The sequence below is a fragment of the Marmota flaviventris genome, chromosome 6, assembly GCF_047511675.1.
Source record: "Marmota flaviventris isolate mMarFla1 chromosome 6, mMarFla1.hap1, whole genome shotgun sequence".
In the NCBI taxonomy this organism is placed as follows: domain Eukaryota; kingdom Metazoa; phylum Chordata; class Mammalia; order Rodentia; family Sciuridae; genus Marmota; species Marmota flaviventris.
In genome coordinates, this window is record NC_092503.1 from 15,693,665 (window position 1) to 15,715,623 (window position 21,959).

The following is a 21,959-nucleotide window of genomic DNA, read 5'->3' on the forward strand; positions in this document are numbered from 1 at the left end:
TCAGCGTGGGCCCTCTCCTCCTACTACATCCATGTCTCTCTGAAACTCTGTCACTCTTTCTGGCTCTCTGTCTTTGGCACACGGTCTCAGTTGCTCTGTGTGGCTCTGCCTCCATCTGTCTCCCCCTCACCCTCTGTAAATTCCATCTGACTACAGTGTTACCCACATGGTAATCGAGGTTGTGAGGACCCCACAGGCCCACATGAACTGTGGCTTTAGGAACTCCTAACATAAAGACACAGGGGGAGGGAGGCCCAGCTCTAAGAGGAACACAAATGTTTAAACAGAAATTAAGATTAAGGAAAAAGAAATTGTGCTAGGTTTCTTTTTGTTGTTGTTGTTGTTGTTTTAATACATTTGAGAGGTTTTCTTTGGATTCTTGCCCATTACCAATTAAGTGAAGAACCGATTTGCTAAGGTTTTGGTGCTGTATGTGGAGCAACAGTACAGGCTGACTGTACATATTATTACCATTTTGAGATTGCAGGCCAAAGGGCAAGGTACTGGCCTAAGTGCTATAAAAAAACACTTTAAAAAGGACAAATAATTTGTCTTGTCACTTCTCCATAAGTTACCAACAGAGAGGTTTAAGTCAGTGATATTCCTTCAAAATATCAAATCAGCACCAAAGGAAAAATTTCCTGCTACTAACAATGGAAAACAAAATAGCAAATCACTTACCTTCAGGCAACTTGTGATCCAGAGGGTGGGTTGGGTTACACTTTATGGACCACTTAGTGACCTCACAGAACCAATCTGGTAGAACCAGATCTTCTTCCCTGAGCTCAGTTTCTATTTTTGGTTTCAGTAATCACTGGGTGGACCATGACACTGCAAAACTGCTCCTAGAGATGAGTTTGGGAACTTCAAAAGAGCAAGTGATGACACACTCTTCATACAGTTCAAACACATACATATTTATTAACCTTTACTAACTGTACATATTAATGGGATTCAGTGTGGTATTTGCATCCATATAAAAGAGTGCCTCATCAAATATAACCACCATCCATGCCCTTCCCAATTCCTAGTAGAATCCGATTCTGCTTTTAGGTCAATATGTTTTAACATATGAGAGAGAACATGTGGTGTGTGTTTTTCTGTGTCTAGCCTACTTTATTAACATAATGCCTTCCAGTTCCATATACTTTGCTACAAATTACAAGATTTCATTTTTCTTTATGGTTAAATAATATAATACTCCATTGTGTATGCATATCACATTTTGTTTAACTCTTCATCTGTTTGATGAGCATCTAGGCTGATTCTATTTCTTAGCTATGGTGAACAGTGATGCAATAAACATGGGTTTGTATGTGTTTCTTCACGTGGATTGCACTTTCTTTAGGTAGATTCCAAGAAATGGGATAGTTGGATCATAGGATAGATCTATTTTTTGTTTTTTATTTTAAAGAGGAAGATTTGAGGCAAGAGCTCCTCTTGGCTTGTCTTCTCTACCTCACTGTAAAAGGTCCTTTTACTAAATTTCTCAGACACTGTCTCTTGTCTATTGGTGTCTCTTTCCCTGGTAGTATTTACTTTGTATTGCTAACAAGGAGGGAGAAAGAAGGTGCCTTGATGAAAATAAATTTTGACCCTAGGCCAACTAGTTCTAGGCATGAAATCACTTTAAAGGAAAACATATGATGCTGTGTAGTTGAAAATGATTAATCAAGCTAAGCAAGGTATCTACTCATTACAAGAATAATACACGTCATATTGAAAGAGACCTAGAAGACGGACCATTGTTAAGACTTGTTTAGGGTCTGAGATTTTACTGTACTATTAGCTCACGAGTTGGCATGCCACAGTTCATAGATGCTGGTAAAAGATCTAAAACCCCTGGATCCAAAGGAAGGACAGTTTATTACTCAAACAGCAGTAGCCAGAGTAACAGCACTTTTGAGTATCAATTTGTATTTTTTTTTTTTTTTTTTTTGTGTGTGTGTGTGTGAGACCAGGTATTAAACCCAGGGGTGTTTTATATGCCCAACCATTTTTATTTTGAGCCAGGGTCATTAAGTTGCCAAGGCTGTCCTTGAACTTGCAATCATCTTGATTCAGTCTCCCAAGTAGCTGGAATTACAGAATGAGCTGCCATTCTGAGCTTGGAGTCAATTTTTAATGTTAATTTCTTTAAAGTCCCAATCTCCATAAAGTGTTGCAAAGAAGTACAGATGACACCTGCACATGTAGTGGGTTGTTTTCCAGCAGATGGTACTCTGAATTTAGGGAACCCAAATCTTTTATAATGGGCAGCAAGATACCTGCCCATTACTTTGATCTGGAAGGAAGCATTATTGCTAACTTCCAAAGCTATCTGCTGCACAAATATTCTTGAAAAGATGATCTGATATAAAGCAGTCTGTGCTCAAAAAACATGCACAAGTATGGGGGGCCCATATAAAATTGTCTTCTAATAACTGCAATATGAAATTAAGAACTTTCATTTGAAGATGATCAAGCAATTCCCTTGAAATACAACTCCCCCCTCACACACATTCTTGCTAGGACCACCTACTTCTAGAGTCCACCAGAACAAGATGAGCCCAAAGAAGGCCACCCAGTCAGTTTCATTTAACACCCACCAAGGAGCTCAAACATGAAAGGAACACATACCAAAGACAAATGTGGCCTTACATGGTTGACCCAGTAGAATTAACAGAAAAGAGTGTCTAGGACCTAATTTGCAGATGTTTTAATATCAGTGCCCTTTGAGAGGTCTGTCTGGTGTGGTGTAGTAGGGAATACAATACACACATATAGTAGGGAATACAATATGTTCTTGAAGAACCTTTGTCAGTCATCCCCAGGCAACTTACACCTGTCAACAAGTGAGGACTATTCAGTGTTCATGAAAGACCGTAACAGAATGCTTTAAAAAACAACAACAACAAAAAACCTCTTGCAGCATTATTTCTGAGTGGGGGCTGGAGGGAATTCCATGGAGCCTCACAGCTCTTTCTCACTTGTAGGAGGGTGGGAGAAGGCATTCAATTTTTTTCAAAGATACACACCATAAATTATTCTCCATATCCCAAAGGAAACGAAGCTAGTTCTTAGTAATACCTCTCTAGGATCATCTGGGTTAAAATGAATTCAAGAGAAAAGGTGGGGAAAAATACAGGTATATCTGTCTGTGTCCAATTTTAAAATGGCTTCCAGAGAGTTCCAAATGTTTTATTTCTTAGATGGACCACAGACAAAGACAGCACTTCCCACTGTGTCCTGTTAGGACATGCAGTACAATTAAAGGGTCCTGAGTCCAGTACCCTAGGACAAGAGTCAAAGGAGGAAGGTGACAGGGAGGTAGGGCAGCCCTCCCAATGTGGCTGGATCCCAGGAAGGTTTCCAAGAAGCAGAGGGAATCCCCAGGTTCTTGAAGACTCAGATGTGAAAAGGGGGCTGTGACCCATGGCTGTGTGGCTGGTCCTTCTCTTGTTAAACAGTAGACGTGTTGAAAAGGGCTCATATTCCCAACTGCTGTGCCTTGTTAGAAAGATCCAGATATAGCCATAAGCTCCTCTATTGTTGCTAAGCTGATTCTGCACAGCATGTAATACTTTATGGGGACTTTAGGTGACAAATAATAACCCAATATCAGTATGTTCCAGGAATTAAAAAGTACTTTATCCAGAGTTTCTCTTGCCCCAAAGTTGCCTTCTCAGGAAATAGATGGACGGATATTTCATTCTCAGATACTGAGCCCAAGTCCAGGGACTTTACATCAGGGAAAAGGCAAAACCTGGACACAGGCCAGCAGCCCAGGGAAGGGGAGGGGCAGGGAGCCCCCTGTTCTCAGGAGTGAGGAAGAATGCTGCAGGTGTTCGAGGTCCTCCTTCATCCACAAAACCTTCACCTGCATCCACCAGCTCATGGCCTGGCTCAATTTAGAGGCAATTCCTGGGTTTCACTTCTATCAGTCAGAGAGTAGCTAGAGACAGAAAAGTCCAGTGGTTATGGGGCTTTGGAGTCAAATAGGCTTGGGTTTGAATCTCAGTTTTGGAACTGTGTGACCTCAGGTAAGCCAATAAACCTCTCTGAGTTTATTTTCTCATATGTAAATGAGAAGACAATCTACCTCAGAAGACTAAGGTCAGGATTAAATGAGATAAGTCATGTAAGCACTTAGCGTTGTGCTTTTATTATGATTGTTAAAAATGGAAGCCACCCCATAAAGCTTAAACAGATTTCCCAGTGTTCAAGTGAGCACTGATATAGAATTAGATACTTTTAGCCCATTCCACGCAGTATGAGAAAGAACCAGTGTCTGACGTCATCACTGCCACCTACTGTAGTACTACAAATATGGAAGGCTGAGCTCAAACCAACACATTAGATGACATAAGCATGCCTCTATGGTCCTAGAGATTCTGATTTTATTGGTCACAATAGACTGAAGCCTAGGCATCATTTTTTTTTCTAAAGCTTTCCAGGTGATTCAGATGGAAATTCAGATCTAAGAACCATCACCCTAGCTAGGAAGGAAACTTCTTGAAGAACCTTTGTCACATTCATTCAATCAGCAAACATGCATTGGTCTCTTTGATGGTCCAAGCGCAGGACCAGATGCTGGGTTAAGTACCAGTCCCAACCTCCAGGATGTCAGAGGCTGACAGAAGAGGCCTTCAGGCCTCTTCAGGGCAGGCAGAGTGGCACTGTGGTGCATGCTACAGGGGTGATGCTGGAGCTGCGAGGAAGGGAATCCAGCTCTGTGAACACTGCTGCTGGGGAGGGCATTCTGGGCCAAGGCAACAGATCTTACAGAGCCTCAGAGGAGGAAAGACATGGAATATTCCAGAAATCACCAGGAATTCCGTGGGATTGGATATGGGCTAAGAAGTGGGAGAGGCAGGAGCCAGCACCTCTGAAGGCAGACACAGGAGGTGAGGTTTGAGCAGGGAGCAGGATGATCATTCTTGCTTCACTGGAAGACCATAATCTGGGCTGTTAAGCTTATAGAAACCCTGCAATTTTTTTTATACCACCCATGGCATTATGACAATATTTGGCTTTTTTTTTTTTTCAATTTGAAATCTTCTTGAGGATTTTTCTGAGATGACAAAGGGAAGTTTTCATAAAATAAACAGGGTCTGGCCTAGGTGAGTGCTGGAGTAGAAGCCTGCCAGGCTAAGAGTGTGTCTGGGTCCTTTGTTTCCACCCCTGATCTGAAGAGGCCCCAGGAGGAAGCTAGGATTACCTGCCTGCAAATATGTCTCAAAACTTAAAGCTAGATATATAGACAGTAGGTGCCCTCATCTGCAGAGAACCTGACAAAGTGAATCACCATGTTAATAAATTCTGCAAGACATATGAGGTTTGTAAGCAGCTCCATTTATTTGAGTAAATAGCTTGTAAATAAATCATTGGTAAACATTACAAAATTAAATACATTTTCAAAAGCTTGCCAGTATACGTAGAATTCACAAACATTGTTCTTTTTAAAAAATAAAATATGTTCAGAGCACCCTTGATATAAAATGCCTGGTCCCTGTCCTCAGACAGGGCTACCTGGAGACATCTTATAGTAGGTGGGGTTTCATGGGGAGGCCACAGGGCCTCCCGGAGGGAAGAGTTTCTACTGTCACCTTTTACCCCACCCACATCCCATATGAATGATAATTCTACTCCAATGAGTTGGTAAGCAACTGAAGGGGCAGGGCAGGTGCTCGGGTCTAGCTCCAGGCATGAGATCCAGGTCATACTTAGGGCCAGGAGTCTTCAGAGTCCTCGTCATGAGCCACTGAGTAAAGCCAAAAATGGAACTGTCTTGAGAGAAGGTGAGGCCCTGCTGTCTCCACACTCCCTCAGCACTTCCTTAACCCACCTCTGGTCTGATGTTACAAGGCACAGAGGGACCCAGAGTTCATTTCTAGGGAGCTGGACGCTCAATCTGCTAACTTCCTTTTGACCTGCTTTCCAGAAGAGGGAATAACACACAGTATTTGGTTGAAAGCAGAGAACTCATTGCTACACAGTGCTTCCTTTTTCCATTGCAAAACACCACTCAGACAGCGTGGGCATTTCTCTAGAAATCAGGTTAGCTCTTCAAGTTAAGGGTTCATAAAACTTTAAACAATCACAAACGAGGCAATAAGCATAGGACCTGGCAAAGTGTCCTGACCAATGAAATCACATAAAGTCCACAAATTAAGCCCTTGACCAACTCAACGTTTTCGTAGTGTAGCACATTAGAATAATGGGTACACTAGATTCTTCCACTTTGGTGCAGAAAGTGAATGTTGAAGGTCAACAGCACTCACATGAAGAATGCCCAGTGGCCTCTTGGAAATACATGTGCTGTGACCTCCCATGAAAGGATGACCACAAGTTTGTTCCATCCATGTGAAATAAATCTCACATCTACATTTTAACTTAGTCATGTGTAGATATATACAAGTACAGGAAATTTGACATCTGAGTCAAATGTACAACTTAAGAAAAAAACATTACCAAACTGGTTGTAAGAAAGCCACCTTCCCTGCATAGTAAGGTACTAAACATCTGAGACCTTGAAGAAAACACTGCCTGTCCTGGCCCACCCTTGGAAGTCCCCCTGCTTTGAGGATCCTCAGTAGGGCTGCAGTCAAGAGTCATGATATCTTTGCTATTAAAATATTACACTAATGAAAAACCTTTAAAACAACAAGAACAAAAATGAACACTCTTGAATAAATGTCTAATAGATTCCCTCCCCACACACCAAAAAAGAAGTTGTTCATAAGGACAAATATTGTTTAATAAAAGTCTTCATGAAGTCCAAATCCCAGGACACTTTGTCTCTGAGACAGTTCTACCCTGTTCCAAAATCATATGCTCTTCTTCTGTGGAGGGCTAAGTTTCCTCATGCCTCTTATCCGGGAGAGCAGCTCTTTGATAAATTCCTAAAAGAGATCAAAGAAGTTCACATCAGAGGTCGCACTATTAAAAAGTGTACTTAAAAATCTGCTGAACGTAATTAATGTTAAGTGCAGTTCATTTAGTTGATCAATTTGGTGTTAACCCTAACTGGTAGAACACAGTAATATTTTTAAACAAAGGAAGAGCACTTGAACTTCATGGAAGCATTCTTTCTCCCTCTTTTTCTCTTCCAGGAGGAAGGCAGGCTGTGTCCACTCACTGATGCTACCTGTGGCCTCAGGTAGTGTGCGTGGTTTGGTGTTCCTCGACTTCACTGTGTGCGCACGCATCACCTGGGCGTCTTGTAGCTTTTGATTGAATAGGTGCAGGTTGGTGCCTCTGCATTTCTGACAAGCTCTCGAGTGATGCTGGCACTGCTGGGCCTAGGAACACCCTGAGAACAACTGGTCTAGATCATAGGAAGAGTCCACTTTTTTGAATGCAAATCATAGGCAAACAAAACAAAAGAAAATCACATTTTAGGGCTGGGGTTGTGGCTTAGCAGTAAAGCGTTTATCTAGTGTGTGAGAGACCCTGGGTTCAATCCTCAGCACCACCTAGACATAAATAAATAAAATATAGGTATTGTGTCCAAATACAACTAAAAAATGAGGAGGAGGAGGAGGAGGAGGAGGAGGAGGAGGAGGAGGAAAAAAAAAAAAAAACATCCAGTAACTACACATACCTGAAATTAAAAGTTACGGAACTCGTTATATGCAAGGCCTATTTTCTATTCTCTGATTTTTGTTTTCTATTTCATTCTAATTTTATTTACAAAGGAATGCTAGATGAGACCCACTAAGATGATTCCATAACCTGCAAAGGGATCAGAGCCCAAAGACTGATAAACCATCTAGAATGGTCCCACACTTTATGACACCAGGAGTCTATTACTGTTGCCTCGTGTTTTAAATAAGCTATTAAACAAGTCACATGTATTAGATAATGATTACCTCCTCTTCCTATTTTGTATTTGTCAAAGACAGAATGACAGCCGGTGTCTGACTTTCTGATCAGCAAGTAACAGGTAGTGAACTGAGCATACAGGGGCCACCTGAAAGCAAAACCACCTAGAAACCCTGTGGTCCCTCCAGGCGCTCCAGACCCAGCTCTGAGCAATCTCCCTGCTCCAGTGCAGCCCTGCCATGAGCCCGAGACCAAATGAGCCCTGCACTGCTCTCCAGCTCCAAGCCCCCATAAATTTAAGTAGTTAACATTTTGTCTGACACAATTTGCTTTTAATAGTCTTTTTGCCATTATGAAAGTAATATGTGCCTTTTCTAAAAAATTTGGAAAATACAAATCAGCAATGATGTACTCCTTAGAATTAACCACTATGAAGAAGTTTTCCTCCATGGATATTGTTTTTACTTAATTAAGATCATACTGTGTAACCACATCCTTTCTTCCCACTTAGTGTTATGTCAGAAGCTTTTCCCCACAACATTAAACAGGCTCTCTCAAGGTTAATGTTAGTGTTATACAGTCTTTATTGTAGGGACGTGGTTCAGTCTGCTTAATTCCCCATCCCTGGAGCTCTGTATGGTTCCTGGCTTTTCATGAACAATGGCACAACTAACTTATGTGTGAGTCTTTGTCTGCAGGTGGACTTTCCCTTTGGAGAGCTATCCCTTTAATCCCCACCATCTCCAACCTTGGACAGACACTATCTATATATATATATATATATATATATGGTTATTTCAATTTTCTGAACTCTGCCTATCTAATTTAAAGGATTTTCTTGTGTGAAATAATGTTATTTTTTCCCATTTTTATTTTTTATGATATGGAGTTACACTGGTGATGTATTCAATACGAACACAGGAAAGTTATGTCAGATTCATTCTACTTTCTTTCCTATTCCTATTCCTCTTCCTTCCCTTCATTCCCATTTGTCTAATCCAATGAACTTCTATTCTTCCTCTCCCTATCCTTCCTTGCTATGGGTTTTTATCCACATATAAGAGAGAACATTTGGTCTTTGGTTTTTGGGGACTGTCTTACTTCACTTAACATAATAGTCTCCAGTTCCATCCATTTACCAGCAAGTGCCACAATTTCATTTTTCCTTATGGCTGAGTAATATTCCATTGTGTAAATACACCACATTTTCTTTATCCATTCATCTCTTAAAGGGCACCTATGTTGATCCCATAGCTTGACTATTGTGATATTTTCCCATTTTTCAATATTTATTTTTTAGTTTTTTTAGGTGGACACAATATCTTTATTTTTTATTTTTATTTTTATGTGGTGTTGAGGATCGAACCCAGCGTCCCGCACATGCCAGGCGAGCGCGCTACTGCTTGAACCACATCCCCAGCCCTATTTTTAATTTTCATTTTGAAAAGTTAAAGTCTTTACTATTGTTTCCTTTACTATGTGATTTAACCAACTGATATACAATATCCTGAGTACATAATTTCAATTTTTTTGCTTTTAAAATGTGTTCTGAAAATGACTACTGCAAAGAGTTTCAGTAGTTAACTGTAATTTCCTTCCTTTCTTTCTTTTTTTTTTTTAAGCCAAGGTCAGAATCACAAACCCTGTTATTTATTTTATTAGCAACTCTGGTAATTTTTTGCACTATTTTAATAACATGCTTTTCATAAAGTAAACACTAAAATCACATAAAGAATAATGTATTCAAACTATAGACATTCAAGACAAAAGTGATTTGGTAATTTAAATCAAATTTTCTTAAAAATTTGTCATGATATGCATAAATCTCAGAGGTTAAAAAGTTTAAATAAATGACGAGATCTGTCTTATGTTTATGATGTACTAATATTAATGGAAAACTCTCATTTTAATTTTATATCAATTAATTATATGTCTATATCTTAATATGCTGCATTGTACATGAACAATGTTCATGTACAACGCAGTATATTAAACTGTTCATTAAATTTGCACTTCTTGGTATTCAGCTGAATGAGTTAAAAAATACAAGATCAATACTTAGTCTCCCTACAGGAACATGACAACACCCCTAGCAGACAAGTTTACAGATGGTTACAGATGATGTTCAAGGAAGATTCAAGGATCTCTAATCAAAAATGGTTGACATTACTTGGTTCATATTACTCAAAAGCACTCTCCATCACTGAAAAGCTGCAGGTGGCTTAGAGCACACTGATGGAAATCATGGGCAGGCTTGGTCCATGTTGGAGGTGGAACCAATGTGCATTGCTGCTGGATGGAATGTTGGGGTACAGTGCAGTGGGGAAGGAGGACAGGAAAGACAGAAATGAAGGTGATTGTTCTTCAGCAATGGGATGGGACGAGGGTACAATTTGCTGAAATTGGAGAGACAAAAGCAACAGGTTTACAGATTTGTGCTAAGATGACAAGAAGACAGGTAAATAGGACTTAGAGTCTCAGCCCATGGCCAAAACATAAATATGGACATCACCAGCATCCAAGTCAGTGGCTTTCAAGTTAAAAACAAACAAACACACTACTTGTGATGCATAGAGAGTCAAGACTGAAACAAGAGTTTCATGAAAAATTATAACTTTTCTTATTTTATTTTGGAAAAAATACAGGTCAAGACCAGCTAATGAGCTGCCACCTAGAGACTATAAACACACATTGATCTAGACCTGGACTGTTTGCTACACTAACCACATGTGGCTTTGAAACTGAAATTAGTTAATTCAGTAAAAAATAAAATTCATTTTATTAGTCACACTAATCACATACCAAGCCACATATAGCCACATTGGACAAGGCGGATATAGAATATTTCCATTATCACAGAAAATTCTATTGGCCAGCCCAGATGATGATGATGGTCTAAATAGCAGGGCTATGAGCAGCCTTGGAGATAAGTGTGAATGGAAAGGAAAAGAAGGCTGAAGATCAAGGCTCCAACTCCACCACAGTTGTCACTCGTCACAGGGCCACAAGAAACAGCAGGCAAAAACAAAAAGAGTACTGTTAAGGCACAGGGAGAAGAAAATATTTCTGGAAGGAAGAGGAGATCAACAGAGTCAAGTGCTGATGTGAGGTCAGGTAAACCAAAGGCAGAGACAACGCCACGGGCTTAGGCCAGAAAGGGTCCACTGTGTCCTGGGGACAGAGGTTTTACTAGAAAGGATGGAAAGGAACTCCCACCACTAAAGTGTCTTAGTGACTTTTTCTTATAAACAATGCTTTATTAAGGTAAAAATGGCATGCCATAAAGTTGAACACATTAAAGTGTAAAACCATCACAAGCATGCTACCTGCATGATCAACATAATGGAAAATCCCACACTCTAGAAGTTTCTTCATGCCCCTCTGCAGTCTTCCCTCTTTCCATCTCCAGGGCAACTCTGACTTGCTTTCTGTTACCATGCATTAGTTTTGGCAGCACAAAATGGTTTAAGACTCGAAGCTACAAAAATTCAAATCAGGAACACACTATCGTGACTACATTAAGAAAACACAGCCCACCTCACCCCAGCCCTTGGGGGGAGTTTGACAATGAAGGCAGATGAGAAGTGTGGTATGTGACCCTCAGCGAGACCCTGGTGCTCAGGTCAGGGTGTGAACGTTGCGTTGTGAGTAGTATTTTTATTTCTTCCCTGGAAGCCATGAGCGGTCCCAGCCAAGCAAGCGTTTCTCCCTGTGTGTCTGCCAGTTTCCCGGGCTGCAGGCATGGAGGTCACCATTGCTAGGAAGCCACTCCACCTCCTCATCCTGCCTGGTGGATGGCCACAGTCCCTTCCGCACCTTCCCCATTGCATTCCTGCCTTGGTCCTCCCCTTCTGCATCCTGAACAAGAGCCGACTACCAAATCAGCCACTTCAGAGCCACTTCAAGTGACAGTGTCACTTCCTCTCTCGAGGGGTTACAAATGAGTGTATTTGCTCTTCATATCATGAAGTGTTAGAAATGGACTTGAAAACATTCCTTTAGAAGCATTTCCCCAGCACCTACCCCCCCATACACACACACACACACACACACACACACACACACACACGCTCAATCTTACTAGAAGTTAGGAAAAGGTATATTAGAGCAATAGAGCAATAAGATAGCATCAAATTGGCAAAATCTTTAATGTTTGGGAACACCAAGTTAAAAGGATGTTCTAAAATTCTGTGGGTGAGCCAGTATAAATATTAAGAGCAATATCATTTCCTGGTATATTCCTTGGAGAAACTTGTACATGAGGCAACAGGTAAGTAATAATTATTTTATTGCACCATCCTGTATAATAATATGAAACTGAGCATAGCCCAAGGGAGCATCAACAGAAGAATGGGAAACTATATGATAGTATATTAAAACAAAGAAATGCTATGCTGTAATGAAAAGTAAATGAACTCTACGACAGTCCCCTGTGTTAACACAGATAAATTTCCAATATCTAAAACTGGGCAAAAATAAGCAAGCTGAAAAAGGACACTTATAAAATGTTATCTTCACTGTGACAAAAGCACACAAAATAATCCACATGCATATTTGTTTCTCCACTTGGTTGTAAGAGTCTTACTCACCTTTGTTTTCCTAGCACACCACTTAATATGTAAGAGGTGCTCAGCAAAGGTTTGCCAAGTGAAGAATTATATAAACGGACAAATTAATTCACACGGCTGTGGCATGGAAGGAAAGAAAGGGGGAGGGGGAGCACCAGAATCTTTAATGTCCACTCAGTGACTGGGGGAGACATACAAATTAGGCCCCCACAAATATGAAGGCTGTAAAGTGATTCTGTGTGTGTGTGTGTGTGTGTGTGTGTGTACATGGTACTGGGAACCAAACTCAGGGCCTGCACACTGAGCTAGATTATCAGTCTTTTTATTTTGAGATGTGTTGCCCAGACTGGCCTCAAACTTGAGATCCTCCTGCCTCAACCCTCAGAGTCTCTGGGATTACAGGTGTTCGATGATGCCACACTGACTAAAGGTACTTCTTTTTTGGGGGGAGTAATAGGGATTGAATTTAGGGCCACTCGACCACTCAGCTGCATTCCCAGCCCTATTTTGTATTTTATTTAGAGACAGGGTCTTGCTGAGTTGCTTAGCACCTTGCTTTTGCTGAGGCTGGCTTTGAACTCACGATGCTCCTGCCTCTGCCTCACCAGTTGCTGGGATTACAGGCATGACCATTGTGCCCAGCTAAAAGGTACTTCTCTTTAAGTACTGGCAAACCAACAAAGCCAGGGGAGTTAGGGAAGAAGCTGAAAGAAGAGTGGAGCCTAGGATGCTCTTCACAATCTCTCTCTCTCTCTCTCTCTCTCTCTCTCTCTCTCTCTCTCTCTCACACACACACACACACACACACACACACACACACACACACAGGTGTATCAAAGAAGCAATAGAAAGAAGAGTAACATTTCTACGGAGTTTGAAAATGGACTCTTTGCAGCCTGATCTGTGAGTCTTCTAAGAAAGAAGTCCAGATAGGTTCTGAGGGATCTGGCAGCAGCTGGGAGAACAGAAGGTCCTTTCTTGCTCTGAAGCCTCCCCTGTGTGGCTCTGTCACAGGGGCACCACAGTGGCATACTCTACTCTGAACCCTCCGTCTCCGGATCCCTCCTGGTCTCTGTGGCTTTCAACATCCACGGCCCCCTCCTTGTCACGAGCCTGCTCCAGCCTGTGCCAGAGGAGGCAGATGGACACACGATTTGTAATTATCACCAGAGCCAGGCATCTGGGAGCCCTCCTGGTCATTCAAAGTAATCTGTTACACTCCCTGGTAAGAATCCGCTGCTCTAAAGAAGACAGACCATTGGAAAAAAGGAAACAAAGGAACCACAATGTCACAAACTGCATTTGTGTCATTCTTTCAAACATTTTGAGCCATTTTAAAAGAAACAAGATAAACAGATATTATGCAATGCCCCTTTAATTACAAGTATTTGCCAACAATATAACTTTTAAAAGAAATGCTCAGAATCTCTGTCCAGGGAATGGTGTCACCAACCACAATAACTGTGCCAGGCAATACAGGGAGTCAAGAAGAACTCCAGATGCTCAACCCACTTTTCCAGAAAATACCACTTACTCTTTACTTAGAATTTGGTTACTCTTTAGAGAAACATGTATATGAGGCAACAGGCCAATGATAATTATTTTATTGCACCATCCTTCATAATTATACAGCATAGCCCAAGGGAGTATCAACGGAAGAGAGGGGTGGGGAGGGAGGGAGGGAGGGGACGAGCAGGGGAGGATTCCAAAGGTGGGGATCACACGGCTCTCAGGACCCACCTGTGTGCCATCTCCTCTTTCTCCCCAGACCAATCACCACCTTAAACTTGCCTCTGCCCAGAAGCCTCTGCCCTGCCCCCAGTCTCACTCCAACTTAGTGCAAATCTAGTCAACTTGAGTACAAATTCTAAGTAGCTGCCTTACGCTTCTTCCAAAAAGTCTGACATTCAATAGCCGAGATGGGAGTGTGCTGTTATGCTTTGGATATGAAATGCTCCCCAAAGGCTCATGTGTTGAAGGTGTGGTCACCAAAGCAGCAGCACTCAGAGGTGGGGCCTTTGGAAAGTGAATGGATCATAAGGGTTCTGATCTCAACAGTGGATTAACCCACTGATGGTTCATAATTGAACAGGGAGGTGGTGGAAACTGTAGGACTTGGGGCCTAATTAGAGAAGCACGTTACTCTAGTATACCCTGGAAGGGGATGTCTGGTCCTCAGCCCCTTCCACTCTCTCTCTCCCTCCTGTCCACCAAGAGGTGAGCAGCTTTGCTCCACCACATTCTCTCCGTGTGATATTCTGCCTCATCTTGTGCCTTTAGAAGCAACAGAGCTGGGTGATCCTGGATTCTTTTGAAACTATGAGCCAAAATAAGTCTTTAATTCCTCTAATTTGATTTTATCAGGTATTTTGTCAAAAATTCTGACACACTTGGAAAGGTACGAATGGGATGGAAGCAGAGAAGAATTTCCAATCCACCAAAGTTTAGATGAGTGAAGAAAATTCCAGAAGCGTAGGATGTACCTCTTCAAAAAGATGAAGGTAACACCTGAAAACCATTCCAAATGGCAAAAGCTGTCACCCAGCGAACCAGAGAGGCACTGAAAAATCATGCTGTAAATTTTAGTCACCTTGACCACTCAGGTCGCCCACGGGCCACAAAGTGAATCAGAACAGACGAACCCTGCTTTGGGCGTGTAAGGACTGTGCCATAGCAAGCTCCACCCGTGTCACTCACCCCTGAGACATTCAGTTTCCCCTCTTCTTGAGGGAGGAGAGGACGCCTTGTCTTTAGAGAGGCTCATTTGCTGACAGGGCACACCAGAACTGATTCTATTTTTTATTATCTGAAAAGAGGCTTATGATCCTGTTAGGATCATAATGTAATGGCCTTTGCCAACACCACTTCCTGAAGGCCTTGGCTACATGCTGGCTTTTCCTTCCCTCCTTTAACTTAACGCCACTGATACGATATTATCCATTTATTTTCCTGACTATCTGCCTGTAAAGATGAATTTGTTCTGCTGTGAGAACAGTCCCATTACTCTATCTTAGACATGCAGTCCACCACTCTTAATTTATTTTTTACCTAAATTCCAACCTTTAGTGGTGTGCCAGGGGTCGGGGGGGAGCCACCTGCAATCACCATTTTCAACCTTATGCTCTTAATTCTTTCCTTCCTTACTAACAGGTTTCTCAGAGTCTTTACATTTGCAATTCAGGCAACACAAAATAAAATTCCCCTAAATAATCTTACCATAGAGAATAATTCATGGAGTAAATTCAGCAAAATTATAATCTCTCACTGAGTTATTACAAAGGAAACTAAGTCATTTCACCTAGATTCCCATTATCCATGAAAGAGAATATTATTTCCCATCACATCCAAGGAGGTTATCTGTGAAGCAAAAAAGCATTTATTTGTGGTCCTACAATTCCAACTTTGGAAGCACAGATTCCTGCAGAAACCAGAATGCACCCCATTAAGGAGGGATTCAGAGGGTGCTCTGAAAGAAAGAGGAAGTTAAGTGGGTCACTCAGATGTTTATCACACAGGATTGGGGGATCAATTGACTTCCAGCTAATTGGCTGCATTTTTCTAGGAAAGAGTTTGGTTTATACAATCCTCAGGACGTTCCTTCTCAGCAAATAACTTTTCCTGTGGCATGTCAGCAAGTCCACAGAGGTCACCACAGCACAGGATAGGGTCTGGGTCACAAAATGGTGTCCCTGTTGTTAACGTTTTCTCACAACTTCAAATACCTGAATCTTGTCTAAAGAAAGGAAATGCATTTTCAAAGACTTTTGGATTTGGTTTGATCCTGTCTTTGTCAAAAATATAGAAAACCAAATATTATGTGTTAAATCATCTTTAATTCATGTTTTTTTTTCTGTCCAGATAAGTCTAAATATAGGGAAGGAAGGTAGATCTGTTTTTAATATAGGCATGACCTTTCTGAATTTAGTGACAAAGAAAAGATCCTAAAATCATAATTGATCATTAGAAAATGTCATCCAGGTCCAGCTCCATATAAAATCTGTGCTTTGTCCACCATGTCTTTTAAAAATTGGCATCATTAATTATTGGGGGCAGGGCCACCAAAAGCAAGACACATGTGGCTTTTCCCATAACAGTATGTTATCTTTCCTTATGTCACTGTTTTTATCACCATCACCATAAGCAGGGTCATCCTGTGTCTAAAAAGCACGTGGTAAAGATCTTAGCCTTGTCAAAAAAGATAATCTGGTCTCTGCCCTCAGCTCCTGAGAAGTGAGCTTCAAACCCTTAGAACTTCTGCACTCTCTCCACCCCCCAAAAAAGTTTTTGTTTCCCTGGGGGGATTGAGTCACACCAGATTGTCTAACAAGGTGATTCAGACTGGGTGCTTTGGGTCATGTCGATTCAGCTACAGCTGCGGGCAGCCATGTGGGCAGTCAACCATGTTAATGTGACCAAACTCCAGACACCCGGGCTCAGGAGCTTTCTGGTGGTTACTCTGCATGTACACAATTGCTGAGAAAATTAAATCTGTCCATTCCATGGGGAGGAGACACCTGGAAGCTCCATTTTGGGGAATTTCCCTGACTTAAGCCTATGAGTCTCTTCCCTTGGCTGATTCTAATTTATAACTTTTTACTGTAATCAACTGGGAATGTGATAATAACCAATCTCAATGAGTTCTGTACGCTCCTCTAGTGAATTATCAAATCTGAGGTTGATCTTGGGAACCCTTAAACTTACAATTGGTGTCAGAAGTGAGGACAGTCTTGCGGACTATTCCCTAACTCTGCAAAAAGTGTTGAATAAAGATCAGGAAATAAGTGAAGAAATGTTTTTCATGACTGTACTCCTATGGCAAGCTTACTTAACAATTCCGGGTTGGCTTCCCTAATGGAGACAATCCTATTAGGTTTTATAAATATTCCCGAGTGAAGCTTGCGTTCCTCTCATGTGAACTCAGAGAAAGGCAATGGGAAGTAGAAAGAGCAGAGGATTCAGGCTAAAAGTGGATCCAAATCCCAGCTCCAGCATGCACTTGGCTTTTGATCTGAGCAGAAGAGATGGTGGGCAATGAAGAGTCCAAAAGAAAATGTGTGAGCAACTGGCAGACGAGGCCCAAGATGCTTTTGGCTACCAGGAAAAACTGTATGTTTCTGGCTAATAAGTCCCACTGCTTTAACACCTAGCTGCCTAATTACACTAAAACATTGCAGGGCCTTCTCAGCCAAGAGCCACACCGCTAGAGAGCAGTTTTCATCTGACTTTGGTCTTTTGTTGGAAGCACTCAATTCTCTCTCTGTTCAGAAACATTGTTTTGAAGGTCACAACTGCCCCTTTAAAAAAAATATTCATAAATATATTGTGACACTTTTTACAAGTTTTTTTTTTAACCAGGGATATGCAAAAAATTATCTGAGGATTTTTGGAAGGGTGTCACCTTTTAAAAGGTGACATCTTTTTCACTCATTAATCTCTCTCTCAAGCTCTTGTTCATCACCCCAGCCCAAGAGTGTAGTCTTTTTGGCAGGAGCCCCAGAAGGGGCCAGATGGAAAGGGTCTGCCTGAGAGAGGGGTATCCCTGCCTATGGACACTCAGACCCATTAAACTGAGTAACGTGGCTGCTCCTCCAGCAACAGCAGGTCCCTACAACCACATTCTGGCAAGCAATTTGGTTCCTGACTTAGAGGACCACTGAATGAGCTGAAAACCTGGCATTTTGGTCCTTTTATGAGTCTATCATAAAAGTCTTTGAGTGTTTAAATTCTCATTGAAGTTATGTGGCTTTCTAAGCCATGGTTTTATATATGGATGTAGATAGGCACTTCCACGTCCTGGTCCTTAGATCAGAGACCCACAGATATTCCATGAACATTTGCTGAGTAAATGAATGAAGGGAATGTAGTGAACTTGCTGGTTTATGTGTTGTAACTAACACATTTAGATATTCTCACTCTCATTAGCTCAGTGAAGGACTTCTTCCATATATACAAAAAACGAACAATAATGTTAAGAGATAGATTAAGATGCTAAATGAATAGCAAACTGATGTGAACAGGATGAGTTGACCATGGCCCCTGGCAAAGTCCATCAGGGTAAAAGGTGGGTTTGCCTTGCTACTACCAACACAGGCAGAACAGAGCAGGCCTGTCTTTCAGAATACACTGGTCAATTTCTATTTATAAACCAGGATCACCCATACCATAGCACGGCCATGACATTTCCATGACCCACCAGATCACTGGAACTTGAAATGCCTCTTGCCACCTACTCCCAGACTGAGTCATCCTAGTGAACTCTGGGTGCACAGTTCAAAAAATGAAATAAATGCACAGAAAGAAAAACCTTCAACTATAAACAGAGACTTTTTTAAAAAGTCCATTAATTGGCCTGACAACTCCACCAACAGATGACAAGACAGATGCCCTCCAGCCAAGAGCAAGCGTGCTTTCTGTTTGTCATCTTAGTACAAAGGAAGTACTCCTGTATGATCCCAAGAGTTGGAAACTATGCAAGTAAAGAGTGAGAAACAGGCAAAGAAGTTTCTCCCTGGCTTGGCAGTAGGTGCCCACCCCGACCCCTAATTTGTACAATTAGGACATCACTACATATTATTCAAATCCATGTAATATCCTCAATACAAAACTTCTTTTCTTCCGCATCATATAGAAACATCCAAAATTGCATTTACTTAAGGGGAAAGTAATAAAACAAGTGTCCTTATTAATCAATAACTAACACCTTACTATGGTGACCAAAATTATATTGCTGGGTTTTAATGTATCCAACTCAGAAAAAATATTATATGTTAAGAGTCCACAGTTTGAACATGAATCGAATGGAAAAACAGATGACCTTCTCCTATTAGCCAGTGACCTACACAGGAGAAAACCACAGACCCAAACTAAATGACAGAAGGTGATGAACCAAACCAATATCACATCTAAGAAATTAGCAGATTCCTTAAAGTACAATCACCAAATTTAATAATTCAAGGATACCTTTTGGTGAATTGGGGCATTTTGTATCTTGAACATGTGGTAGAGAAGCATTACTTTAAACAGAATCAGGTTCAACTAACATGTTAAGGGCATACATGCCAAGCTTTATGTTAGATACTTTCATATGTACCCTGACTTCTCCACTTACCAACTGTGTGACCTTGTGCAATTCTTCCATGCCCTACATTATGTAACTGATAACAATTCTGTCCTTCTCATAGCTTTGACTTGAAGATTAAGTAAAACTTCCTCTTTCCATTCAGGCATGCAAGAAGCTTAGATATCACCACTCCATCCTACCAAGCTGAACAAACTCAAAAATCAACAATGTTTTTTGGATTCATAAGAGGCAGTGAAGTCATAGGGCACATAATGCTGTAGAGAGGCTGACAGGTGAATACAGAGAATCCCAACTCACTGGTGCAGAAAGCACAGTCAGCAACTTCTGTGGGAACCAGAGCCATGGCAGGAAACATCAACTGCAATTGAGAAATTGCTAGAATCAGAGTGGACAAATCTGAGGGATTAAAACTCCAAGGAGACTCAGTTATGAGGGCTCCCTATATTTTGTGAGTTCACCTCTAAGATCTTCACATTGAACATCAGAGAAAAATTCCTTTGTGCTTCTGGCAGGAGAAGAAAAAAAAGAACAATATGAAATACACTGGAGCATTTTATTCTTAACAAATACTGTACTTGGGAAAAACCAACCTGAGCCTACCCTGCTGGATTTTATCAGAGCCTGACTTAGAGAAAGGGAAATACCAACTCCTGCTGGTTCTAGCCATCTGTGCCAACTAAAGGGAGTAGGGTGTATGGTGTAGGGAGAGATGAGAAGCGCTTGTGAAGTTTACAGTCCAGGGACGCAGGTTCAATGAAGATTAGGTCCTAAGCACAGGACTACAGAATGTTTCCTTCCCCAAACCTTAACTCCACATTACTAAAGGACTGTTTTCAGCAGTTCATTTTACCCAATTCATCCTGTCCAGATAGCAAGAAAAATTACAAAAGTAAAAGGCAAAAATCATTATTCAAAGAGAAAGAGCGATCATTACAACCAGACTCAGATATAGTGGGGATGTTGGAATGATGAACTTGGGAATCTAAAACAACTATGATTAGTGCTAAGGAATCCAATGAATAAAGGAGGCAGCTTGCAAAAACAGACAGCAATGCAAGCAGAGAAATGGGTGTTCTAAAACCAAAATGCAATTGCAAAGATCAAAAACAGTGTAATAGAAATGAAAAATGCCCTTGATAGACTCAATAGTAGACTGGATGAAGCTGGAGAACAAGTCTAAGTTCGAGGCTATCTCAATAGAAATGGGTGGAGAGATATTCCATGTTTGTGGACAGGAAGACTCAATATTATCAAAATGTGAGCACTTCTCAGCTTGACCTATAGATTAATGCAATCTCAGTCAAAATAAACTAATTCCAAAGTGTATATGGAGAGGTAAAAGAGTCAGAATAACTAATACAATATTGGAAGAGAAGAATAAGTTCAGAGAACTGACACTAGCTAACTTCAAGACTTGCTATAAAGCTACAGTAATCAAAACAGTGTGGAACTGATGAAAGAAAAAACAAATTGATCTATGGAACATAATAGGCCCACATGAATAAAATCAATTGTTTTTTTATGAAGGATCAAGAATATATACAAGAAAGCCACCATCAACAAATGGTGCTGAGACAAGCAAATATCCACATGCATCATACATAGATCTAATTGTAAAAAGTAAGTCTATAAAACTCTTCAAAGATGTCATTGGAAAAAATCCAGATGGTCTACTCTTTGGCAATTGGTTTTAGATACATCAAAGACAAGATTGACAAGAAATGATAAGCTGTATTTAATCAAAATAAAATTTTTCTGCTCTAAGAAATACATTGTCAAGAGAATAAAAAGAGAAGCTGCAGACTGGGAGAATGTATTTGCAGGAGATAAATGAGATAAAGAGCTGTTAGCCAAATATACAAAGGAAGTTTTTGGTGTGTGGTGCTGGAGATTGAATTCAGGGCCTTATACATGTTAGACTAGAGCCACACCACTGAGCCACACCCCCAGATTTTAATAATTCAATAATAAAAAATAACCTGGTTAAAAAATGAACCAGAGACATTAACAGACACCCCACCTAAAAAGACATACAGTTGAAAAACATGTAAATAGATGCTCCAAATTATACATCAGGGAAATGCAATTTAAAGCAATGATATTTCATTCAATGATATTTTACTCTTATTTCAAGTTACATTCCTAACTTGAAAATGATAGGAAAATGGTACAACAATATCATAAGAGTCTGATGGTTTCTTACAAAACTAAACCTACTCTTCCCATAGAACACAGCAACTGCAATTCCTTGAGATTTACACAAAGGACATTGAAACACTGCTACAAAAACCTGAATAAGAATGCACATAGCAACTTTATTTATAATTGCCAATACTTGGAAGCAACCAAGATGTGCTTCAGTAGATGAATAAATAAACTATGATACATTCAGACAATGAAATATTTTTCAGCACTAAAAAAGAAAAATGTGCTAACAAGCAATGAAAAGACACGGAGCAAATTTAAATGCATATTATAAGGAAAATACACCAGTTTGGAAAGGC

General features: G+C 40.7%; 1 protein-coding gene across 1 annotated transcript in view; it reads right to left on the reverse strand.

Annotated features, from left to right (window-relative positions):
* Window positions 1-5,416: 5,416 nt before the first annotated feature.
* Window positions 5,417-21,959, reverse strand: part of Ppp1r14c (protein phosphatase 1 regulatory inhibitor subunit 14C) — an 82,403-nt gene continuing 65,860 nt past the window's right edge. Inside the window, exon 4 of the mRNA XM_027939379.2 lies at window positions 5,417-6,884. Within this exon, the coding sequence (XP_027795180.1) occupies window positions 6,810-6,884 (75 nt within the window). The 3' untranslated portion in view covers window positions 5,417-6,809. The remainder of the gene's footprint in view (window positions 6,885-21,959) is intronic.